This window comes from Narcine bancroftii, chromosome 1 (genome assembly GCF_036971445.1).
Source record: "Narcine bancroftii isolate sNarBan1 chromosome 1, sNarBan1.hap1, whole genome shotgun sequence".
NCBI lineage: Eukaryota > Metazoa > Chordata > Chondrichthyes > Torpediniformes > Narcinidae > Narcine > Narcine bancroftii.
This window is the reverse complement of record NC_091469.1, coordinates 145,892,674-145,919,389: the sequence shown is the minus strand read 5'-3', so window position 1 is coordinate 145,919,389 and position 26,716 is coordinate 145,892,674. Positions and strand designations below refer to the sequence as shown.

General features: G+C 43.8%; 1 protein-coding gene across 11 annotated transcripts in view; it reads left to right on the top strand.

Moving 5' to 3' along the window:
- Positions 1-26,716, top strand: part of sap30l (sap30-like) — a 103,912-nt gene that overhangs the window by 38,190 nt on the left and 39,006 nt on the right. The window contains exon 1 of one of the 11 annotated variants that reach the window (XM_069941276.1): positions 20,543-21,273. The exons of 8 other annotated variants lie outside the window; for them this stretch is intronic. In XM_069941276.1, the coding sequence (XP_069797377.1) occupies positions 21,088-21,273 (186 nt within the window). In that variant the 5' untranslated portion in view covers positions 20,543-21,087. Of the gene's footprint in view, positions 1-20,542; positions 21,274-26,716 lie in introns of those variants that run through there. 2 more of the 11 variants (XM_069941190.1, XM_069941200.1) reach the window with 2 other exon arrangements.

Genomic DNA, 26,716 nt, shown 5'->3' with positions numbered 1-26,716 from the left:
GTGATCCACGACAAATTGGGAAAAATAGACAACAGGAGACAGAGGGTGTTGGTAGAAACTTGTTATTGTGATAGGATGCTTGTAACGAGTGGTGTCTCACAAGGCACAGTGCTGGGATGCTTGATGTTTGTAATACCTGGGAATTAGTTGGTGTGGAAGAGGCAAGATCAATAAGTTCATGGAAGGGCTGAAAATGGCAGTTGAAGTTTAATCCAGGCAAATGTGAGGTTTTGTATTTTTCGAGCAATAATGAGGCAAGGACATAGAACATGAGTGGTGGGGTTTTATTGAGTAGCAGAGGGAGCTTGGAGTACAAGTACATTGAAGGTGGAATAGATAACTTGGGGAAGACATATGAGATAATTACCTTTTTAATCAGGGCATTGAATACAGCAGTAGAGCAGTTATGCTCTAATTTTATAAAATCATGGTCAGACCTCATCTGGAACACTGAATGCAGTTCTGGTCACCATGTGAAAGCACTGGAGATGGCGCAGAGGAGACGGGCCAGGATTTGAAATAAAGCAGTTCTGTTATGGAGAAGCTAGCAGGGTCTATTCCCTCTGGAGTTGAGGACACGATGATGTGAAAGGTATGAGGAGGGTAGGTGGCAGAAAAATCTCCCTATATCAGAGAAAGGAACTTCAGAGGGGATGAGAAGAGCATGCACTGCCTGAGCAAATGATTGAAGCTAAGTCACTGGCAGAATTTAAGAAGTGTCTAGCTGGACACCTGAATTACTTAAATATAGAGTACTATGGACTAGTTGGTGAGAGATGGGATTAATACCATTGAGTGCCAAAAGTTAGCACATGTCAGTTGGGCCAAATGGCCTGTTTCCGTTGTACTTGATTCAATGACTCTTGTGATTCATTTTCATCTGGCAAGCCCAGGTGATTTGAATGATCTGTGTAAAAACTTTATTGGAACTGTAGTAGACATTTGACTCTTAAGGCCAGCCATGTCATTTAACATGATCATCATCTCAACCTCAGCTCCCCTTCTGTATCAGTTTTGTATAACTTTCAATTCCTCAATAAGTAGAGAATATATTCTACTTCCTCTCTAAATTCACCATGATCTCATATTTATAACTCTCCAGGTTAGAGAACTCCAGAGATATGCTGCCATTTGTGAGAAGAAGTTGTTGCACACCAGTGTCAAATGACTGCCTGCTAAGCCTGGAACTGTAGCAATTGTATCGCAGTAAGAAATGAAGAACAAGAAAATGATCAGACGTAGTTGAGTCGAAGTTCAGTAAAAGTCGTTTAGAGTCACCTGCAGATCTTTAAAGCCCCGTGCATTACAAGTGACATCATTGGATTGGGATGCCATGACATCACTCTGAACCTCCCGAGCTGGTTCGATTAAGCTTCTGGTGAGCTGCTATATGTCCCGCTCCCTGAACTGGCGATAGGAGGCTAAACTCTGGTACCATTACTGTCCCATCACTCTTGGGCGGTCTTCCATGCCTTTGCATTAAGGGTCATGGCAAAGGCAGATCAAAGTTGAGAGGAGAGGGTTTTAGTTGGTTAGTCGTAAATGTCTCTGGTTGCCCCCACCCCCCCAACCAATGTTCAGTACACAAGTTGTATGATTGTTTCATAGCACTCTGAAGAGGCCTTCATACAGCCTCTGTAAGGGTGGCCCGTGTGCACCTTTACACACCAAACACAGTCCTGGAGTTTTTTCGGGTTGAAGGGTGTGGGAACTGGGGCCAATTTTTCAAGCCACTCCCGCAGTCTGCCTAAGACTTCAGTTGGTGGCATTTCCTGTCCACGTGCTGCAGGCATGAGCAGGTTCAATGAGCAGGGCTCCAACACTACTGATGAGGAGCTGAGATCCTCGGGAGCTGTTCTTATTCCTAGAAGGAGGCGGGCCATCAGTGTAGCCTTCATGTGCCTATGGAACCACTCCACCAGTCCATTTAACTGGGGATGGTAGGCTGTCATGTGGTGGAGCTGCATTCCCAGCAGTCGCGACAAAATGTCCCAGAGTATGGAGGTAAACTGTGGTCATCTGTTGGAGGTGATGTGTATGGGTAGGCTGAACCGAGATACCCAGGCAGAAATAAAAGCTCTGATGCACGAATCAGTTGATGAATCCACCATAGGAACTGCGTCCGGCCACCTGGAGAATTTGTCAATGACCATTAATAAGTACCAAGACTTGTGATGCCGGAAGTGGGCCAACAATGTCGACATGCACGTGGTTGAATCTGCCCTGTGGTGGCTGGAAAGGCTGAAGCGATGCCTTCAAATGCCTTTGCAGATTGGCAGTCCATGCACATCTTTGCCCAGTGCGTGACCTGCTTTTTGAGTCCATGCCATACAAACTTGTCGGACATCAGGTGGACCGTTGCTCGAATGGAAGGGTGGGACAGTCAGTGAATGGTATTGAAAATGCAACGTCTCCATGCAACAGGGATGATAATGATAGGGCGAGGCTGAACTGTGGAAACGTCGCACAGGAGAGTGGTACCTTGCGGCCCAAAGGCTATAGATGACACTTTCCAAGGTCTAGTATTTCCCAATTTGAAAACATGTCATCTTCAAAGAAACATGAGCGACAATATTCCAAATTACTATCTTATTAATCCAATAAACCAAACTTTGTAGATTCAGCTTTAAGTAGCTTTAATTTGTTGATAAAACATAAACATTTTGCATAACTTCGCATTAAGATTTTCATAATGATGAATAAACAAAGCGTAATGATATTAACTATATTCAAACAGATATAAGAAATGAACAAAATAATATGAATTAAGTTGAATTATTATGAATTCAAAAAGTATCTCAAGCTTGCATCCCCTTCATAATTTGTTGAAGAATGAGATGCAAGCTCTTGATCCGCTCTGATATTATGATGTCATAGTCACTATGGTAACACAGCAAACAATACTTTCTTAAAAGGGATAGGCACAAAGTTAACTACGGATCAAAACCTTGACAAAGTCTGCATCCTCGAGTTCTATCAACTGGGAGTTTGTCGTCCTGGCGCTGAGCTTCGGCGAGTGCATGTAGCTACACCCAGAGAGAGAGAGAGAGAGAGAGCACGTACTGCTTGAAAGAAGGAGCGGGTCCGGGCATCAGCCACCACATTACTCTTACCAGAGATATGTTTGATCCTGGTTGAAAACTCCCATATGTAAGATAGGTGATGTTGCTGGTGAGCTGACCAGGGATTTGATGCCTTCATGAAGGCGAATGTTAGCAGTTTGTGGTCAGTAAAAACTGAAGTCCTTGTCTTCCAAAAAATAGCGGAAGTGTTTGAATGCTAGGTATAGTGCCAGCAGTTCCCTATTGAATGTGCTGTATTTCGTTTCCAGAGGGTGGTGGCACCTACTAAAAAATGCTAGAGGCTTCCATTGTCCATTGGTGTACTGTTCCAAGACCCTGTCTACTGCTGCATCGGATGCAAATATCATCAAGGTGATTGGTGTACCCATTTATGGATGGATCTGCAATGTTACCTTTCCTAGGGTGACTTTGGAATGTTACCGTTGTCTCCTTTGTCCACTCAAGTTCTTTGGAATCACTGGACGTGAGGTTGAAGAGGGGTTTCATAATATGGGTTGCAGAGGGTAGAAAGTGCCGATAGAAATTGAGCACAAATTCCTCAGGCCTTGCAAATTTGGGGATGGCTTCCACCTTGCTAGGCAACGGAATGACACCCCAGCTATTCATCTGATGTCCCAAGAACTCGATAGAGGATAGCTGGAATTTGCACTTGGCAGGGTTCACAGTTAGCCCGAACTCCTGTAGGTGGTGGCAGAGTAAAGGCATATGCCGCAGGTACTCTTTGTTGGAGTGGCTGGCGATGAGTATGTTGTCCAAGTATATGAAAAAAAGACTGAGCATTCACTTTGTCTGGCTCAGGCATGTAGAGGAGGACCTTGGGTGAGGATGTGGTGTGAGACGCCATGTTTGAGTGTAGAAGTGGAGAACTGGGGAGTGACAATGTCTGGAAATGCCGCAAGAAGTTTGGCGAAATTGTTGTTCGAGTACTCCACTGTGTCTAGGTGCGGGATGGGTAGTTTTGCTTTTCCAAGGAGGAAAGTCTGGAACATTGAGGTGTTCACCAACCGGCATCCTTTTAAGTCCACCATCAGTGAGTGGGCTCTGAGGAAGTCAGCACCCAGCAATGGCTGGGACATAGCAGCAAGAATAAACTTCAATGTGAACTTACTGTCGCTGAATTTTAGGGGTATAGTCCGTGTGGCGTGCCTTTGAATTGAACTGTTATTCACTGCAATGAGTACTGGACCTGCACTCCTGGTACGGGTGTCAAAGCCTGAAGGAGGAAGGACACTAACCTCTGCACCCGTGTCGACTAGAAATTTGCCTTGGGACAGTTCATCGCAGATGTAGAGTAGGCTGTTACAGTGTTGTAGAGTCATCCTTGTCCAGGGGAATGTGAGCCCTCATCGCTGGTACTCGTGGAGCCTGGGTCTTTGGGTGTGACGCAGAACTAATTTCTGTGGGCCTTGCTGTTTCACATGCATGGGCGGCCACTGTTCAAGGGTTATCAAAGTCCTTGTCCGCCAACATGAGGTGGATGTCTTCTGGCATATGCTCTAAAAACAACTGCTAGAAGAGCAAGCGAGGCCTATGGCTGTGTGCCAGTGCCAACATGTCATTTATTAACTCTGAAGGGGTGCGGTCCGCCAGGCCATCGATATGGAGAAGCCGTGCAGCTTACTTGCGTTGTGAGAAACCATAAATCCAGAGCAAACTGGCTTTTAGGGCTTTGTACTTGCCGAGAGATGGTGGGTCCCAAAGGAAATCCACTACTTGAGCGGCCATATCCTCGTCAAGAGTGCAAATTACATGATAGTACTTAGTGGTGTCCACTTTTATCTTGTGAATGTGGAACTGCACCTTAGCCTGCCCGAACCAAACTTCAGGTTGAGTGGTCCAAAATGGTTTGAGCAAGACCATCGCGTTGTCCAGGTTGGGTCTAAAATCTGTTTGGGCCCGCCAGGTTCACCAATGTAGCAACAGTGTCACAGTGCAAGATGAACGAGAAAAAGATCAGGTGTAGTTGAGTCGAAGTTCAGTAAAAGTCGTTTACTCAGTCACCTGCAGCTTTTTAAAACTTTACGCATTCCAAATGACGTCATCGCATTTTGACGTCGTGATGTCACTTGGAACCTCCCAAGCTAGTTTGATTAAGCCTCCGATGAGCCACTACAGAACTATGTCCCTTCTTTTCAGATTTTTCCATTGGTGATAGTCTCCAAACCTACTCCAATATGCCCCCTTAGCATAATTTATGTCACCTGTCATTCTTCTAAATTCCAAAGAATATTGATCTAATTTCTTTAGCTATTCATATCCTCTTGTCCCAGGAATGGTCCACTGGATTGATAATACAGAAATGAAGCAACACCTCATTTGTGAATATGCTCAGCTGTCATCTACTGTATCTGGTACTCCTGTTGTGGCCTACTCTACATCGGAGAGACTAGACATGGTCTGGGGGGAATCACTTCAAGCATGTTCACTCTGTCTGCTATGATAGCGGAGATCCGACGGCAACCTATTTCAATTTCAATGTCCACGGTTTCATGCACTTCCAAACTAAGACTACCCACAAATTGGAGGAACAGCATCTCGTTATTCCACCTGGGCACCCTCCAACCAGATGGCATTAACATAAACTTCTTTAGTTTCTGTTTGTTCTTCAACCCCCCACCCCGGGTCTCTTTCCCTATCCCCCATCATCTTTCCTCCATCTCTCTCTCTCTCTCTCTCCCTCCCTCCCCACCCCCATCCCTCTGTCTCCTTTCCTTCAGGTCCATTTGCAGAGCCACCTCCCCATATCAATTCTCAGTTCTTCTCTCCTGCCCTTCTATCCATGTCCACCTGTTGGCCTGTGCCCCTGTCCTTTCTTTCCTCCTTCCCCACCTTTTCATTCAAGCACCTTCCTGCTTTTTGCTCTAACTTTTCTGAAGCTCTTAGGTTATATACAGTATATTTGCCTCTTGTGGGATCTGCTGAGTTTCTCCAGCATTTTTGTGTAAAAACTGCAACAACGGCATCCCCAGGCATTCTTGTTTCCATCCAATGCCAGAATATCCTTTCTTTAAAAAGGTGACCAAAACTATATCAAGTACAAATTTTCTAATCTTGTCCAGCTGTTGTGTCCAGAAACATTACAAATGCTTGTGAAGAATTATTTAGATTGTTTACTGGCCTGGAATGAGTGCCATGACTGAATCCAATTCTTACATCATATTGATTGTTATTGCTATTTCAGTGCAACTGAATAGCGTGATGTACCATTTTAGAACTGGGTCTTTATTCCCCAGAGTATAGGATGATGTGGAGTGACCACATAAATGTAGATAAAATCATGAGGGCCATGGATAAAGTGAATGCTCAGTCTTTTTTTCTCCCTCAGAGTAAATGGTTCTAGAACTAGAAGGCATAGGTTTAAGGTGAGAGGGAAGAGATTTAAGAGGGACCTGAGGGCAATATTTTCACTGAGACTGGTCCGTTTCTGTAATGTGCTGCCAGAGTAAACTGTACAAGCTATCACAATTCTACACCAGAATGTCAATTTGGTCGACAGAGAGGAGTTGGGTCGAAGAGTCCGTTCCATGCTGTTTGACTCTGAATTTCTCTGACTCTAAGATATAATAAATTCTCAGTGGGTTTGAAATCACATGAAGGTAAGACCAAGGATATTTTTGAACAATCCCGGTGTTGCCATTGGGCCTGTGTTAAATCCTGACCTTGGGTACTATCTATTCAAAGCTTGCAAATTTTGACATTAGCCCCATGAGTTCCCTTTAGGGTCTCTGGTTTCCTCCCAATTCTCCAAGATAGTTTGGTAGATTAATTAGTTATAATAAATTTTCCCTTAGTTTGGTTAATGGGAGAGAGAATCCCAGGGTGTGAGAGAGAATAAGTTGCAAGGGTACAATGAAATAAGGGGAGTAGTAATGCATCAGACATGGATCCAACGGGGATGATCCATAGACACTCGGTGTCTCTGAAGGGACTCTCTTTTGCTTCTCTTTCTCTTATTGTGAATGACGAGCAGTACTGGTGCCACCTCTTCTTTTACGGCAGACAAATTTGTGCATTGTTACATTTTGTACATTAGTGCATGACAACAAAAGAATCTTGGAATCCAAATGACCTTCTGCATCATTGACTCAATCAGAGTAGAATCAAGCCCTTTAGCCATTTACACGTTTGTTGCAACAATTAAAACCTAGCTAAAACAGCTATCTAAAGGTGGTATCAGAACTCAAACTCAACAATCCCAACCTCACCATCAATCCTGCAGATAAGGGGGGTGCTGTTGTGGTCTGGCGCATTGACCTCTACCTTACTGAGGCCAGATGACAGCTCTCAGACACCTACTCCTATCTACCCCTCCCACAGGACCCCACCACGGCACATCAAGCCACTGTCTCCAACATCATCTTCAACTTCACAGCTGACAACCTCATTTCTACCTTCTACCCAAGATGCACAAACCCAACCATTGAGTAGTTTACTCTTGTCCCACTGAACTAGTTTCATCTTACCTTGACTCTATCTTTTCTCCCCGGTCCAGTCACTCCCCATAGACATCAGCGATACATAACATGTTGTCAATATCTTCAATTATTTCTGATTCCCTAAACTGGACCACTCATCTTCACGATGGATGTCTAATCCCTTTATAAATCCATCTTGCTTACAGAATGTCTTAAAGCACTTTGTTTCTTTCTGGATCTGAGACTTAACCAGTCGCCCTCTACCACCAGTAGAACCACCACTTGGCAGAACTTGTCCTCACTTTAAACAACTTCTCATTTAACTCATCTCACTTCCACCAAATCAAAGGAAAAGCCATGGGTCCCAGCTATGCTTCCCTGTTTGTGGAACTGGTGGAGCAATCCATGCTGCAAGCCTATACAGGCAAGGCCCCTCAACTCTTCCTTTGGTATATCGATGACTACATCAGGGCTGCCTCATGCACCTGCAATGAGCTTATCAACTTCATCCACTTCATAGCCAACTTGCTCCCTCATCTCAAATTCACCTTGTTAATGGTAGAATCTCAGGGTAGTTAATGAGCATGGTGTGAGATAGAATAAGTTGCAAGGGTACAATGTGGGAGTACAACACTCTCCCCTTCCTGGAACTCCCTGTCTCCATCTTGGGAGACAAGTTTTCCACTGACATATATTACAAACCTACTAACTCCCAGACCTGCCTTGACTACTCTTCCTCACACCCTGTCCCCTGCAAGGATTCCATCCCCTTCTCTCAATTACTCCGTCTCTGCCGCATCTGTTCCCAAGATGAGGTCTTCCGGTCCAGATCTTCCGAAATATCTGCTGCTTCTTCTCCACCATCATCAACGCAGCCCTCACCCTGTGTCTCCTCCACTTTCTGCTCATCTGCCCTGGCGCCTTCTGCCTCTAGATGCCACAATCGTAGAATCCCTCTTATCCTCACCTACTACCCCACCAGCCTACTCATCCAACACATTATCCTACGGAATCTCTGGCACTTACAACAGGATCCCACTACCAGTTGCATCTTCCCTTCTCTGCCTTCGATAGAACCATAGAAAATTACAGCAAAGAAATAGGCCTCTTTGGCCCTTCTAGTCTATGCTGAACCATTTTTTTGCCTAGTCCCACTAAATTGCACACAGTCCATAGCCCTCCACACCATGTACCTGTCCAAATTCCTCTTAAATGTTAACATTGAGCCTGCATTCACCCCTTCAACTGGAAGCTCATTCAACATCCCCGCCCCTCTCTGTGTTGAAGATGTTCCCCTTAAACTTTTCCCCTTTCCCTCTTAACCCATGTCCTCTGCTTTGTATCTTTCCATAGGGACCGTTCCCTCCATGACTCCCTTGTGCACTCATCCCTCCCAACCAAGTGCCTCCCTGGCACCTTCCCCTATGGCTGCAGAAAGTATCACACTTATACCCACACTTCCTCCATCACCATGGTCCAGGACCCCAAAAAGGCCTTTCAAGTGAAGCAAGTGAAGGACTGATTTACTGCAACCAGTGCTCCCTTTGTGGTCTCTACACCGGAAAGACTGAGTGCTGATTGGGAGATTGCTTCGCTGAACACCTTTGCTCCATCCAATTTAGTTCTATGCACACTCCCAACACTCACGTCTGTTCATGGCCCTATGTACTGTACCACCAAGACCTCCTGCAAATTGGAGGAACACCTAATTTTCTGTCTGCGCACTCTCCAGCCAGATGGCAATAACCAGCTTTTTAAATTTCTGCTAACCTGCTCCCCCCCACCCCTTCCCTTCCCTTTTCCAGTTCTTCTCCCTCCCTCCCTTCCCGTAGTCATCCCTCCCCCCCTTGACTGCCGCTGTCTCTTCCGTCCCTTCTCCACCAATCACCTCCTGCCTTTGCGAACACCCCCTTCTCTTTTGTTTGGATGCCTGCCAATATTTTTCCATACTTTGAAGAAGGGCTCAGGCCTGAAACGTAGGTTATGTATTTTTACCTTTGCTAATATAAAGGACTGCTGAGTTTCTCCCACTTTGTGTTTTTACTTCAAGCACAGTGTTTGCATTATTTTTGTGTTTTACTTCAGAACTCAAATCTTTGGATATTTCTGAGTTAAACAAGAAAACCTGTAGATGCTGGGATCTTGTGTAAAACAAAAAAAAGTTGGAGAAACTCAGGAGGTTAAGCAGCATCCACAAGAAACAAAAGGCAATCAAGGTTTCGATCCTGAGCCCTTTGTCAGGAATGATGAAAGGCTCAGGCCCAAAACATTGACTGCCTTTTACATTTTATGGAAGGTGCATGACCTGCTGAGTTTCTTTTGTGCATTCTTGGATCTTTAGTTCAGATTTCTGGATTACTCGTGCAATAACTTAACTACAAAATCATCAGTTCTGGAAAATATTAAACTCCACACATACTAATAACCTGTATTAGGGGTTGAGGATACTCTTCTCCAACTTGTGTTCAAAGAATATTAAATTCCCAACTATCCACTTTTGAAAAAAGTAATTTCAAAACATTACTATAGAAGTAAGGAAGCTATGTTGTTGCAGCTATGTAAAACTTTATTTAGGCTGCACTTGACATAGTTTGAAAATCTGTTACAGGAAAGATATGGAGGCTTTGGAATGGATACAGAAGAAAGTATGTTTTCTAGATTCAAGAGATTGAGCAAACATGTTTTCTCTAGAGTGTCCAAAACTGAAGGGAGACCAGATAGAAGTTTATAAAGTGATGAGAGGCATTGATAGGGTAGACAGTAAGAATTTATTTTCCTGGGCTAAAAATGTCATGTACATGCTTTTAAAGTGTTTGGGGGGTGGGTGGAGAAGATGTTTTTAAGGAGTCAAGGGCAACATTATTACACAAGAGTTTGAGGTGTAACAGATTGTCAGGAATTGTGGTGGAAATGCATGCAAAAATAGCCTTTAAGAGGTTTCTTGATAGACACATGAATATACCAAGGATATAGGGATATGTATCATGTTCAAGGAGTAGAGTTTTATTTTAATTTGGGCATCATGTTTGGTGCAGACACATGGGCTGAAGGGGTTGGTCTTGTTCTGTTTTGTGTTCCATGCTGTGAGAAACAGAAGTACCTTCACAGATTTCGCTCGAGACAAAAATTGATAACAAAGAACATTTATTGTACAACAGTGCAAAGTTGGGTGCTTCCCCTTACCCTGGGAATACACACACATACTGGGGCTCACCCAACTTTTATACAGTTCATTTCAGTGTAGAGATACCCCCACCCCCCTTAACATTCTTCTGCCTCCTGGATTGGTTTGGCATTTGGTAATTCTGTCTGCCTACGTGCAGTTTCTGTACCTGAAAGACCATGGGGTATCCTGTCTGGGTCCCATCATGTCATTGTCCTTATTCATGAATCTGCTTTTGTTCTTATTCAAACATCTCAACCCCCAGGAGTTACTAATTATGCAGAATTTGCTAATTCTTTCTATCACTATAAGACCTTTCTTCTATTCAGCACTTACTTAACTTCCTCTAGTCCAGTCCAGTATTCCTTATTTCATTCATACTAGCTTTACTTCCTATATTCTATTATCTCTCACAATCCCCACTTTTTCTTTAGCTACGCTTAGTAAATTCTCAGCTGGAAACTTGGTCTTTTTCCCAGCGAGTCAGTAAACGAACTGTAATCTCAGCATCATCGGACGGAGTTCGGGAAACATACATCCTTTGGGTTGTAGGGATCGGACGAAGGGTCCGTTGAATTAAACACTGCACACAAGTCATTAGACAGGGAAGTTTCATGATGGCTAAAGTAATGAGTCCAACTGCTATAATGGCTGTGTGTATCCACCTCCAGTTACCAGTAAAAAGTTCAACCGCCTGATGATTGTGACCGTTGTCATCAATCGATCTTCCACAAACGCTGCCCTCAGCAGCTAACAAGTAATCGAGAGCCAGGCGGTTTTGAGAAGCTGTAGCTCGTATCTGTCGTTGTTCTTCAGCCAATAAATCCAAGGCCATCGCTGTCTGTTTGGTGATAATCTTCAAAACTGCCTGGAGTCTGGTTAAACGGTTTAAATGCCAAACAGCTGTGGTATTCTGAAGCAGTTTGAGGTGTTTACAACTTGAATCGCCCTTATAGTGATTGCCTTTAGCCTTGCCTTTAGCCTTCCGAATGTAGTCGTGACCCAAAGGATGATTTACAAGATGCCAAGTTGGGGGGGAGCGTTTATTGTTACCTAACCTGTGAGTAGCAGCTTGTCTGTGAGCATTAGCATATATACCCCCTTTATCCCTACTCCAGGTATAGCCCTGACTAATATTCTGCCTATCATTTTCCCACCATCTTCTTTGTACCATATTTTTAGCACTCATCTCTTTACTATCTGTAGAGGCCAGGACGCAAACCCAATCCACTCCCCTAGGGCAGTTCTGTTTCTCTGGTCCATGTTGGGATCCTAAATTAAACCATACTAAACAAAGTACCCCACTATGAATACACTCTATACCTGTGCCCTGTCTGCATTCTAAAGGTAAACCTGTCCATTCCTCAAAGTAATTATCACCTCTGCTGCCCCTGTTCCAGGAGGACTTAATACATTGTGTACAATTGGGTGGTTTCCCAAAAATTGGGAACCAGCAGAAAAACAACACAGCAAATAATAAAAAATAACATTATAGCACTTTTTCCCGGCGTAGCGTAACTTTCAGACCAGAAGGATGCGAGACTGCACGCCAGGTGGAGGGTGTATTATCAACGTCTTTAGTTGTATGTGAGTCCACCCCTTTTCTTTTGTTCGCACTGCAGTGTCTGTAATCAGAAGTACACAATAAGGGCCGTTCCATATCGGTTTTAGTTTATGGTCTTGCCACGCTTTTACATATACCCAATCACCAGGTTTAATAGAATGAATAGGATAGTCCAGGGGTGGGTTTTGAGCTAATAAACCCTTCTGTCGTAAGTCATACAGAGAAGTAGAAAGTCCCTGTAAATATTTAGATATGTACTGGTCATTAGCCTCAGGGATAGGGGTATCAGTGTGGAATCCCATGTAAGGAAGACCAAACATCATTTCATATGGTGAGACAGCAAGGTCCTTACGAGGAGCTGTGCAAGTCCTAATTAAAGCTAAGGGTAAGCATTTAATCCAGGAGAGGCCAGTTTCCTCATGCAGTCGAGTGAATTGATTTTTCAGGGTCTGATTCATCCGTTCAACACGGCCTGAACTCTGGGGGTGCCATGGGGTATGTAACTGCCAATCTATTCCCAGAATTTTACACACACCCTGGAGTACCTGAGAGGTAAAATGTGTCCATCGATCCATTAGTCAATGGTTTGAATAATGCCATTATGCGGAATAACAGACTCTAGTAATATCTGGATAACGGTGCTAGCACGATCATTAGGGGTCGGGAAAGCCTCAACCCATCGAGTAAAATGATCCATCATCACCAGGAGGTATTTATAAACCCCTATCTTAGGTAATTCCGTGAAGTCAATCTGTAGTCGTTGAAACGGGTGTACGGCTATATCGCGACCGCCAGGCATTACCTGGCGCCTAACTTTCTTATTCACTCGCTGACATATTGGGCACCCCCGAGTACTTTGCTTGGCTATGGTGTACATTCCCGAGCAATTAAAGGTCTGTACAAAAGCATCAACAAGTGCCTGTGTTCCCCAATGTGTCTGCTGGTGGAGCTGAACAATAATCTGACGAGCCAAGGCTTTGTTCAGTACTTGGCGTCCCTCTGCCGTCCACCACAACCCATCGGCAATTTGACGCATTCCCTGGTCTTTCATATAAATCTCCTCTTCCCGTGAAAAGATGCGAGAACCTCATGTACAGCCTGTTTGGCAGCTTCATCTGCCCGTCTGTTCCCCTGTGCTTCAGGACTGTCAATAAGTTGATGGCCCTGTACATAAACTACAGCTATCTCCTCAGGTAACATAAGAGCATCTAAGGATTGAACAATTAAGTTTTCATGGATCAACTTTTGTCCCTTCCCAGTTATCATTCCCCGCTTTCCAAATCTTTCCAAAGGTGTCCACTACACCAAAGGCATACTTTGAGTCGGTATAGATTGTGCCCACCTTTCCCTCTAAACTCTGGAGACCTCTGCAGAGGGCATATAATTCACAGGATTGTGCCGACCAATGACCGGGAAGCCGACTGGCTTCAATCACAACTCCTTCATTCCCATCCACTATACTATACCCGCTATAACGAATGCCGTCAATGCAGCGGGAAGATTCATCAATAAACCATCTTTCACTCTCCCGTAAAGGTTCATCACTTAAATCATCTCTAATTTTTGTCTGTAAATCTATCACTTCTAAACATACATGCTCTAAATCATTGGGGACAGTATCAGGATCTGGAGAAACCAAGAAGGCGACTGGATTCTGTTCTTTGTTCATAATCAGTGTCAAATCATCCCTATCCATGAGAATCGCTTCATACTTTAAAATTCTAGAATCAGTAAGCCACCTTCCGGCACGTTGTAAGAGAATGGTGCGGACTGTGTGAGGGATATGAACTAACATCGGGGCACCAAACGTAATCTTTCGTCCTTCTTCGACTAAAATAGCAGTGGCTGCAATTGCTTGCACACATTCTGGCCAACCACGACAAACAGGATCTAAAATTTTTGAAAGAAAGGCAACTGGTTGTCTAAAGCCTGCCCTCTCTTGCGTTAATACTCCCATGGCCACACCGTCTTTCGCATTGGTATATAGATCAAATGGCTTATTTAGGTCGGGTAAAGCCAAAACTGGGGCACTAATAAGACGCTGTTTCACCAAGGTAAAATCTTTAATCTCCTCCTCCGTCCAGACAACAGTTTCACCCCCTAGAGTCGCAAGTTTATCATAAAGAAATTTGACCAGGTTAGAATAGTTCTCAATCCAAATTCTACAGTATCCCACCAAACCAAGGAATTTCCTAAGTTCTTGAGCATTCTTTGGAAGCGGGACCTGCAAAATACTGCGTATTCTCTCTGGACTTAACTTCCTAATTCCTTGACTAACCAGATGACCTAAGTATTTAACTTCAGATTGAACAAATTGTAACTTTGATTCGCTCACTCGAAGACCCTTATTCCCTAGAAAATTCAGAAATTCAACAGTGTATTGTTTAACCACATCAAACGCTTTTCCCGTGATTAATAAATCATCAACATATTGTATTAATTGACAATTCTCTCTCTGAGGGGCCTCATCTAGTACCTGTGCTAAAACTTGGCCAAACAAATTTGGGGATTCTGTAAAACCCTGGGGAGGGACCGTCCACCGGTATTGATTTTTCCGTCCTGTAAAAGGATTCTCCCACTCAAATGCAAACATGTCCCTACTCTCTATTGCCAACAGACAGGTCCAGAAGGCATCTTTGAGGTCGATTTTACCCATTATCGTATAGGGGTTAGGTACGACCGGATAACGGGTGAGAATGATTTTGTTTAACTCCCTCAAATCCTGCACTAATCGATAGGTATCGTCTGGTTTTTGGACAAGTAAAATCCTCTGTTATTAAAAGGTGACATACAAGGTTCAAGTATACCATCTTTCACCAACTGGTCAATTACTGGCTGCAGCCCCTTTCGGCCAGCCATAGGAATTGGGTACTGTTTTCGTCTAATTACTTGGTCAGGGTCTTTTAAAGTAACTTGCAGGGGAGGAACATCTAACCCTCCTCTATTGCCTCTTTTTGCCCATACGCTAGGATTTATTAGTTCCCGATCTGCCTCTGTTAGTACATAACATTGAACCCCGATACCTGATCCCTGTGGTCTGGTACCAATAGCCAATTGGTCTTGAAAATCTCGTCACAACAGGCAAACTCCAGCTTGGGGAACTAGTAAAATATCCTCTGTTATTATCTTTTCTCCCATTTGTATCCTTATATTCTTTAGTATAGAGACCGTAAAATCTCTTCCTCCCACTCCCGAAACCAGCACTGTCCCTTCTGTCTTAACACCCTCGGGCCGTTGTAAAATACTAGACCAGGCTTCCCCTGAATCTACTAGAAAAGTCATCTCGTCACCTTGGGGTCCTATGCTTAAATTTACGAATGGTTCTCCGTGCAGCCCCATGGTGCGTATTGGCTGAGAACCCTGACCCCCCATTCATAATCTGCCTCCATCAATGCATAAGATCGCGTCTGCCTGGAGAATCATTCCACGCTCATCCAAAGTAAACAGTCTTAAAGATAGACATTAATTAATCCCAGGTATATATATTAGGTCCCAAAAATTGATCTAATTGTTCTGCACATCCCTGACGGTCTTCTATCAGAGAGGTCATTTCCTTCTTAAAGTTGCGCACCTCCGTACTGGTCAGAGGCACATTTACGAATCCGAGACCCCCCACGACCCCCCTCTCGTAAAGGTCTCATCCAGTTAATTTCTGGCTTATTTCCCCCCCCCTCTAGGATGTTCTGAATGACCCTCATAATCAAAGTCTCCTCCCTCTCATGTCAAATGAGGCAGTAATCTTGTACTCTGAGCGGGTCACCATACCACCCCTACTTTCTTTTTCTTTCTCTAACTGTGGAGGAGGAGTGGAAGGTAAAGAAGGGTAAAGCATAGGTGAGAGGGGGGAGATAGGAGCCGGCACAGGGGGGGCATAAGATGGAGGAAGGGAATGTAACACATCCCATCCTTGTATTTTAGGAGCACAAGGTTCCTCGTCCTTCTTGTTCTTACAATCCTTTTCGCTCAAAATCATTTGATCAAACGATCCACTGAGCCAACAGGCTGCATATTCTCTGCTCTCAGTATTACTGCCTTGATTTTGGTAGAGCCAGATGTTCAATGCCTGACACATCCAGTCCTCATCGGGTCCGAACTTTGGCCAATATACCGAACTCCCTTTTATCGAATTTTTAACCCATTCCTGATAGCAGTACCTGACCATGGTCTGTTTATCCTTTCCACGGGTTTTCCCCGCACCCCAATCAGATAACATTAATCCTAATGGACTATGTTTAGGTATCTGATCTTCCCGTCCTTCTTTAGGATTGTTTCCCTTGCTACTCACACCTCCCATACTAGCAGGTAAATAAAATTCCTCTTACCGGGATCCAGTAGCTATTCCTAGCGCGCTTCCTTAACGTTCTCCCGTCGTTTGTTCTCAATGCCTCTTCTCGGATATCACTCGCTTCGTCCACTGACCAGTCACCCGTCGTCCGGGAGTCCAGCTGAATCAGCCGGGGTGCACCTACCCCCATCGTCGGGCACTCTGTCAGTGGAGGGAGTGGGATCCCGGACGAGCCCCCATTTGTGAGAAACAGAACTACCTTCACAGATTTCACTCAAGACAAAAATTTGAGAACAAAGAACATTTATTGTACAACAGTGCAAAGTTGGGTGCTTCCCCTTACCCTGGGAATACACACACATACTGGGGCTCACCCAACTTTTATACAGTTAATTTCAGTGTAGGTTTACCCCCACCCCCCCTTAACATTCTTCTGCCTCCTGGATTGGTTTGGCATTTGGTAATTCTGTCTGCCTACGTGCAGTTTCTGTAAACCTGAAAGACCATGGGGTATCCTGTCTGGGTCCCATCATGTCATTGTCCTTATTCATGAATCCATAAGTCTTCATCCGAGAAGCCAAGCCAAAGAAGAAGAAAAAAAAGAAAGAAAAAAAAGCCTTTGTCCTTATTCAAACATCTCAACCCCCAGGAGTTACTAATTATGCAGATTTTGCTATTTTTTTCTATCACTATAAGACCTTTCTTCCATTGTACTTGCGTAACCCTTCCTAACACTCTTATCGGAATTCATCCCTATTCAGCACTTACTTAACTTCCTCTAGTCCAGTCCAGTATTCCTTATTTCATTCATACTAGCTTTACTTCCTATATTCTGTTATCTCTCACAATGCTGATGTATTTAGTTGTAAAACAGTCAAGTGTGCAGACACCATGATTGAACTAAAAAACACAATGCTATATAAAGGACACTGTTTGACAGCAAAGAAACATAACCAACGTTTAGGCCTCGAGCCCTTCATCATTCATACCTTGATGAAGGGCTCAAGCCTGAAATGCTGGTTATGTATTTTTAACCTTATTATACAGTACGCAGTTTGACATGCTAATATTGTATTTTTACTTGATGCAATTATGGTGTTTGTAAAAATAATGATATTTACAATGTTCTAAACTTTTTTAAAGTTTTTCAGATTTGAATAGTTGGAAATGGTTGGAATGTCAAATAACACATTATTTTAACGAGTTAATGCTGACATTAAATCGTTGGCGCTACCTGATTTGTTGCGAGAGCGGGAAAAAAAACCTCAGCACACCGACATTGCTCTGAACAGTCAACAAACTAGTGCCAAGAGAAAAAAATGTTACCTCCTTAAACTTGCAGCTAAACCATAACTGCTCTATTACCCCCCCAACCTCAGCACACCGACATTGCTCTAAACAGTCAACAAACTAGTGCCAAGAAAAAAAAGTTACCTCCTTAAACTGCAGCTAAATCATAACTGCTCTATTACCCCCCCCAACCTCAGCACACCGACATTGCTCTAAACAGTCAACAAACTAGTGCCAAGAGGAGAAAAATGTTACCTCCTTAAACTTGCAGCTAAACTATAACTGCTCTATTACCCCCCCACCCCCACCTCAGCACACCGACATTGCTCTAAACAGTCAACAAACTAGTGCCAAGAGGAGAAAAATGTTACCTCCTTAAACTTGCAGCTAAACTATAACTGCTCTATTACCCCCCCCACCTCAGCACACCGACATTGCTCTAAACAGTCAACAAACTAGTGCCAAGAGGAGAAAAATGTTACCTCCTTAAACTTGCAGCTAAACCATAACTGCTCTATTACCCCCCCCAACCTCAGCACACCGACATTGCTCTAAACAGTCAACAAACTAGTGCCAAGAGGAGAAAAATGTTACCTCCTTAAACTTGCAGCTAAACTATAACTGCTCTATTACCCCCCCCCAACCTCAGCACACCGACATTGCTCTAAACAGTCAACAAACTAGTGCCAAGAGGAGAAAAATGTTACCTCCTTAAACTTGCAGCTAAACTTTAACTGCTCTTTTACCCCCCCCAACCTCAGCACACCGACATTGCTCTAAACAGTCAACAAACTAGTGCCAAGAGGAGAAAAATGTTACCTCCTTAAACTTGCAGCTAAACCATAACTGCTCTATTACCCCCCCAACCTCAGCACACCGACATTGCTCTAAACAGTCAACAAACTAGTGCCAAGAGGAGAAAAATGTTACCTCCTTAAACTTGCAGCTAAACTATAACTGCTCTCTTACCCCCCCCCCAACCTCAGCACACCGACATTGCTCTAAACAGTCAACAAACTAGTGCCAAGAGGAGAAAAATGTTACCTCCTTAAACTTGCAGCTAAACCATAACTGCTCTGTTAACCCCCCCCCCCCCCCAAGGATTCAGCACCTGACCTGCTAAATGTTCACATCACCTTCTCCTTAATACATTTTTTAGAACATTTTCACCCGCCAATTTTTGAAATACCATGTTCTTTGGCTGTAAATAAACATCGAGCGCAAGGCTGTCTTTTATTTTAGTCGCTGCGAGCCATGACCAAAGTATTTTGATAGTGTTCTTTCGGAGAGGAACGAGGACTGGAACCCAGGGGAGCCTGGCAGTGATGGTGTTCACAAGCTCCTTTTGCTCTTGTCCTTCGCATGAGCTGAAGGTCGTACATTTGGCTCATAACTGCTTTGTCCGATGCTCTCATTTTGTTCTGGTGGTTGCTATGGTCCCAGTGTATCTTTCTCCTGTCACAAAACAAGGCTCAAACGTCATTATACACGTGTGTTTTTTTCTTTTACAATCGACCTTTAATTGATGCACGGTTTTCCTTCGATTCCGCCTTGTAACAATAAATCGTAGATCTCGCTTCTGCCTCATGGACTCCACGCTTTCTGTTCACTCCCTCAGTGTCAAGGACTGTCATTTCGAAATGTGCACCAGACATTTGCCATCACGCTCGTCTGCCATTATTCAGTTGCGTTAACTTTCGCTGCGGTGGAGTTTGATTCTTTGGGGCAGAATATATATTTAAGTTGACTTTTTACAAGTTCGTGTATCAGCAGGTCACAGCTGAGACACAGGATTCATTCCTATGAATGACTTCAGCCTCGTATCACCTCTTAAATGTTCAGGGTTGAAAATATCGGATGGCGACCAGCCCAGTAAAAAAACAGGAAACGTTACTGGAGAATTGTTACCGCTGTGCGATGCACAACTCATTCAGGAGCACTTTAAACTCCACCAGCAGCATGGGAGGGAGGGAAGAGGGGGTGGAGGGGGGAGGGAAGAGGGGGTGGAGGGGGGGGGAAGAGGGGGTGGAGGGGGGGGGGAGAGGGGGTGGAGGGGGGGGGAAGAGGGGGTGGAGGAGGGGGGTGGGGGGGAGGAGAGGGGGGTGGGGGGGAGGAGAGGGGGTTGGGGGGGAGGGGAAGAAACTCACCGACGTTGCCAGGACAAAACTCCCTAGTGTCAGAACAAAAACATATTTGAGAAACCTCTTTTATTTTCCACTTCGTGTTACTGAAGCTCTGCTCGAAGAACTCCCATCCCTTTATTTTTTTAAACCGCGTGCGCATTTTTCTTTCTACCACGTTGTGCATTTGTTTCAGGTCGGGAGAGCGAGGCGTCAAAAAAAAAAATGCTGTGGCCCCCCCCCCCCCCAAAAAAAAGACACCCCCTTTCTCCCATTGTCTCCACTCCTTCCGCATCCAGCCGGCCGAAGCATGCGTGCCTGGTCTCAGCGAGCGCGGCACCCTGGGAGATGGAGTTCACGCGTCTCTGCCAAACGCGGTGGAAGGTGCGAAGGGGGACTCGGTTTCCCGGTGCGCAACCCGACAGTGGCCGTCGCTACAAAGCCGCCATCCAATCAGAGGCGATTGGAACGCTGGCAAAGTATCGGCGCAGGGGCACGATTTCCTGATTCCTTTTGGAAGGGGTTGTACATGGCAACAGCTGTTGGGCTGGACTTGTGGAGTGCAGCTTCTGCTTGCAGCGGGGAGACGCAGCGTAATTTATATTTTTTTTGTGTTGTGGTTTTTAGTTCTCTTTGATTTTTACCCCCCCCCCCCTCCCTCCTCCACGTTCTCGAGAGGAAGAACGCGTGCAATACCCTCCATCCGCTGGAGGGTTGTATCGGACGTGTTCCAAGGCTGAATGAAAACACCACACACATCAATCCCCGGAGCTGTGTGTATTTTTTTCGTCCCCGCCCCCCCTTTTATTTTTCTTCAAAGACGCGCATTAACGCCGCAAGATTGCGAGGAGAGGGTTTGCACGGCCATTGTGGGAAGAGAATCCAAATTTGGTTGAAATTGCAGGGATTGAACCCCCTGTCAAAGTTGCAGCATGAGTTCTGTAACCTGCTGCTGAAGGAACACGTTCTGCCATATTGAATTCTTCCTTTTATAAGAGAATATATCTATATTTTTAAAAAATAGTTTCTTTTTGTGGCTGTGGAAGTGAGGGTCCAATCGCCGGTTTCGAACCGACACAAGAGTGGATGCACCTCTTCTTCTGAAGGTGGGGGGGGGGGGGGGAGAGGGGATTTGAAGGAGGCTTTTTTTAAAAAAGAAGGAAAATAATGAACGGTTTCAGTACCGAAGAAGATAGCCGGGATGGCGGCGCTGGGGCTCCAGGCTTTGGCCACATTTGCTGTCTGGTTGACGACGGAGAGAGGTGCAACCGCCCTGCCGGGAACGCCAGCTTCAGCAAGAGGATCCAGAAAAGTATTTCGCAGAAGAAACTCAAACTGGAAACCGACAAGAACGTGAGTTTGACTTTCAAACAGAAACCCCCCTTGCATTTTCCAGATCCGTCCCGATTCTCCAGAAAGTAACTCAAGTTATCCTGGAGCTAAAAGGGAAAGGGGGTGGGAATAAACTATTTTAAGTCTCTGCCAACTCAGCAGTTGGGCTGGACAGAAGCAATCGTGAGGCCTGAAATGTGCATTTCAACACCCTGTTAACCACTGAACCTGCCCACGGAGTGGCCTTTTAAACATTCAAACTCCCGATCGGATGTTTCGATGGATCCCAGATCTTTTCCAAGTTCGAAAATTATCACTTTTTGTTGTGACAAACTTGTCCAGATGGTAACATTAAAAACTCACCTAAACTGTAAATCGCGTGTGACCTACAGTGTAACATTGGTGAGTCGGTCGGTGGCAAAAAAAGACTTGGCGAGTGTAGTCGGTCCCCAGTCAAGGATGGTAAATAGCGCAGTGGTTACCACCCAGTCCAGATTGCTATTCGGACCCCCACCCCCAAAACGCCTCGGCTTCCATTCTTAACTTGACTTTTTATTCACCAAAAAGGCTGCACAGTGATCGGGCGACTTCTGTACCAAAACCTTCTGGTCTTGTCCCCAGGACTGACTTATTCATGTCGCCCTGATAGGTCTTTGTACCAGCATCGAGTGAGAATATAGATTTGCCCTCCTGATTAAACGGTGAGTTGAAACAATCTAAGCAGACGCGTGAAAATTGCCCGTTTGTTGCACTTGAGCTGACAGCCCCGTGTTGAGGGTGAATTAGTGCAAAACTGGATCATGGCCGGGCGGTGTCCAGTAGCAATTGCATTCATGAACTTCGTCAAATACAGAAGTGGTGTTTTTATTTATTTACTTTTTGTCCTTGGCTGATCTTTGGGAAGAGTCGCAGGCAGTTTGTAATGGGGTCCCAGAAACAAAAAGTTGATTGTTGATGGCCAGATACTTGTCACTGGGAGGGAGGAGGGAGGGGGGAGGAGGAGGAGGAGGAGGGAGGAAGGGGGGGGGGGGGGGTGGAAATCCTCCATTAGTCTGTCCAGAACTATTACCAAATTCCGCCAATCCCTGCCCCAATGCTAAAACCAACTGAGAATTTGTATTTGCATTGATGGAGAGGGTTAGAACTTTCAAGTTCTTGGGAGTTCATATTTTAGAAAACCTCTCCTAAAGCCAGTACATTGAGGCAACCCTGAAGAAGGTGCTCCAACATCTCTACTTTTTATGAAGTCTGAGATGATTCAGCATGTCATTGAATGCTTCTCCAGATGAAGCGTCAAAGGTATATTTACCAGTTGTACCATTTTGGTGTGAGAATTTTACTGCCCAGGAATGCAAGTCGCTAGAGAAAACCCATGCAGTCTGTTGAAGAACATGCAAACACTAGAGGATCATTTGATCTTTGCTTACAATCAAACCAATGCCCTTTTATTTTCCACTTCTTTTTCTCCAGAAACTGTGACCAATTTAGTCACATGCTTTGGGGAAATACAGGAAAACACATCCCTTAGTAGATGGTTCAAGACAAAAAATGTTTGGCCAAAAGGTTCGATTTGAATTTGGATTTGAGACCATTTTCAGAAAATAGTTATGTTCTGGAATACTGTGTATAGGGGCGGAGAAACGGAATTAATGAGGAAGACAGCAAATATCACGCCACTTTTTAAAAGGGATGTAGGCCGAAGATGGGTAATGTCTATAGTCGGGAAAATGCTTGAAGCTGTCACTAAGGATAAAATAGTGAGACATTTAGAACAAAGGGGTTCCCTCAGGCAGATGCAGCATGGCAGCATGGATCCTGAAAGGGCATGTCTTGTTTGACAACTTGCTGGAGTTCTTTGAGGATATAATGGATGCTGTAGATAGAGGGGAACAGGTTGATGTTGTATATTTGGATTTCCAGAAGGCATTTGATGAGGTACTGCACAAGAGACTTCTCAATAAGATACAGGTGAATGGAGTCGGGGAAGTATATTGGCATGGATTGAGGATTGGTTAGCTGACAGAAGGCAGAGAGTCGGGATAAATGAGTGTTTTTCTGATTGGCAGACAGTAGTAAATGGGAGGCTACAGGCGCCAATGCTGGGCCTACAGCTGTTCACCATTTATATTGATGATGTGGAAAAAGGGATAGTGTAGTGTAGCCAGGTTTGTGAATGATACCAAATTGAGTGGAAAAGCAAATTGTACAGAGGATGTGGAGATGCTGCAGAAGGATATAGTTAAGTTAGGTGAGTGGGCAAAGGTCTGGCAGATGGAGTACAATGTTAGCAAATGTGAGGTCATCCACTTTGGTAGGAAAAATAGAAGAGCAGATTATTATTTAAAGGGTGAAAAACTGCAGCACATTATAGTGCAGAAGGACTTGGGAGTGCCTGTGCATGAATCACAAAAAGTTGGGTTGCAGGTACAGCACGTTATTCAGAAGGCAAATGCATTGTTGACCTTCATCGCTAGAGGAATTGAATTCAAGAGCAGGGAGGTCATGCTGGAACTGTACAAGATACTGGTGAGGCCGCACCTGGAGTACTGTGTGCAGTTCTGGTCTCCATTCTTGAGGAAGGATATACTGGCCTTGGAGGCAGTCCAGAGGAGGTTCACCAGGTCGATCGCGGAGGTGAGGGAGCTGACCTACGAGGAGATACTAAATTGTTTGTGATTATACTCACTCAAATTCAGAAGAATGAGAGGAGATCTTAGAAAAACATATAAAATTATGAAATAGATAAGATCGAGACAGGAAAATTGTTTTCACTGGTAGGTGAGACCAGAACTAGGGGACACAGCCTTAAGGTTCAGGGAAGTAGATTTAAGATGGAGATGAGGAAAACTGTTTTTCCCAGAGAGTAGTGAATCTGTGGAATTCTCTACCCAGGGAAGTGGTTGAGCCTACTTCATTAAACTTATTTAATGTTCAGTTAGATAGATTTTTTTCATTTAAAAAAAGGAATTAAGGGATATGGGGGAAAAGGCAGGTTGGTGGAGTCGAGTCAATGATCTGAAGAGGGAATAATTTTCAGTTGTGGGTAAAGAACATGGAAATGGAGTGAACCAGATTGCATTTTATTGCAATGTTGTGATTACCATATTGTGTAATATTATGGGAACAGCTTATATATGAGCTGTTCAGGTTTGGAAGTGACTTGCGAAGAATGGAAAGGATTTTTCAGTGGTGGCTTGTTTGGGCCATGAGTGGTGTTCCAGTATTTACTCAGTGTCTTGCTTGCAATGACTTGGAACAGGTTGTCCCACAGCTTTAATCTATTCTGTCTTACTCAATAACTTTCTGTACTTTCCCAGTTTGGTTTATAGGCAATTTTTTTTTTTGCTTATCAACAACTGGTTGTGACTTTGGATTTTCTAGGTTCCACGTGTAATCTGCAGATTCTCCTGAAGAAGTCACATGCTTTTAACTGTCCTCGTGTCTCCTTTTGTGGCTTTGTGCCTATTTTTACATGCTTTAGTTTCTATGCACCAGTATGGTGGATATTTCGCTGAGTTAAACATGCTATAAGTGTAAAGATGTGGCCAACTATAAACCAAATCAGAAGTGTGATGTTAACAGTACAGCCAGTAGCACGAGGAGAAATCAGGTGTTGGACAGAGTTTCAAGTGCCATATTCCAACTCTGAGACTGCTACAATTAAGTCTAGACTGATACCCAAGAATCCGCGTAATCCTGACTTGAAATTGCATAGCGCACTGCATTTAATTTAGACAAGAGTCTCATTTCCTGGATTTTTTTAAAAAAAAGAGTAAATCTGATTTATGATGAAGTTTCATAATGTTTTATTTTACATGATGTATAAATGAAGTCCTTAAATTTCACTTCAGGTTTCCCATCTATCTGCTTTGTGTGTTTAAAAAGTTAATGAAAAGCTTATTTTCTAATTATCAGTAAACAAATGATTAAATGACAATGAAATAAACATTGCAGATGTTTCTTTTTTTAGTATTTAAAATTGTACATATGCTGGCTCTCAAGACATCAATGACCTGTTGAAATTTTCAACAATTTCCCCGTGATTCTTTAATTAGTGTATATCTAGTTTAGTTTTGAAAATCAGGATTGAGCCATTCCAGCATCCTTTCAAGAGGCCTGATTTGAATCATGACCCACTGTGTGGGTCATTCTCCTGAATTTCCAGTTCTTTACTCTGTTAACTTTTCTCCATATCATCTGGTTCCTGTTCTTTTTGCCACCTGAAGCATTTTCTTCCTTTTTGCATTAAACATGTTGTCGTTTATAGCAACATGGTCTTGCAAATCAGACTGATTTGTGTTTGCATCCCTTGCCTCGGCTGTGACGCTATTGGTTGTACATTCACATGCACTGATTTTCAAGTTTCCAGTAGCTTTGTAGGAGACTCTCAATACCATATCAACACTGTTATGAACAAAAAGCTGTTTTTTTTAGTGCAACGGTATTGAATTATTTATTGCCGTATGCAACTGAGACATAGTGAAAAACTTTGGTGTTTTATCCAGACATGTCGACTCTAACTTGCATACATCGGGTAGTGCAGCAAAAAACAGAAGTTCACAGTGTTCCAGAGAAAAAGTTCAGTTAAACAGTGCAAGAACATCACCAGTTGGTCATTAGCTGGTAATTACCCCCGATACACAGTGCAGATGACTATCACATTACTGGGAGAGGAGGGCGAGGTGGTCGGAGGGGGGCTTGTCTTGCTAGAAAACTGCATGTATTGTGATTTTCCATAAGGTGAAGTGTGTCATCTGCACATGCATCAAGAAATGTGAGTTGAAACCTTTTTACAAAAATTGTGCACGAGCATATTACATTTTGCATCTCAATATTTTGAGTAATGATTTGTGAATATTGGAAGGGCAGTAAAGTGAGGCTAGCCAATAATTGTGGCATCTCCTGCCTTTGAACTTGGGAAACACGTAAATTCAAGTCGAGACTTGAATTTTACAAAGATTTTTTTTAAAACTTAGAATTGTGTTGATACCAGTGTTCACTTTCTACTCTCATTTTGATTATGAATTTATTGTCATACACATAAGTATGATGTAAATTGATTTTTTTTTTAGACATACAGTATGATATCAGGCCATTTCAGCCCAAGAGTCTATCCCGCCCAATTTACACCCAATTAACCTACACCACGGTACATCTTGAATGGTGGGAGGAAATCGGAGACCCCAGGAAAACCCATGCAGACACAGGTAGAATGTATAAACTCCTTACAGACAGCATAGGATTCGAACCCTGACCACTGGCACTGTAAAGGCATTTTGCAAAACGCTAGGCCAGTCATGCCGCCCCACACAATTCTTACTGCAGCCATACAGGTACTTAGAGTATTCCTTAAATTACTATACAGAAAGATAATAAATATAAAAGAAATAATATTCACAATTATGTAGTGCAAGAGAAAAAGTGGCATTTCAGCGGTGCAGATGGGTCTCTTTGTGGTCCTAGT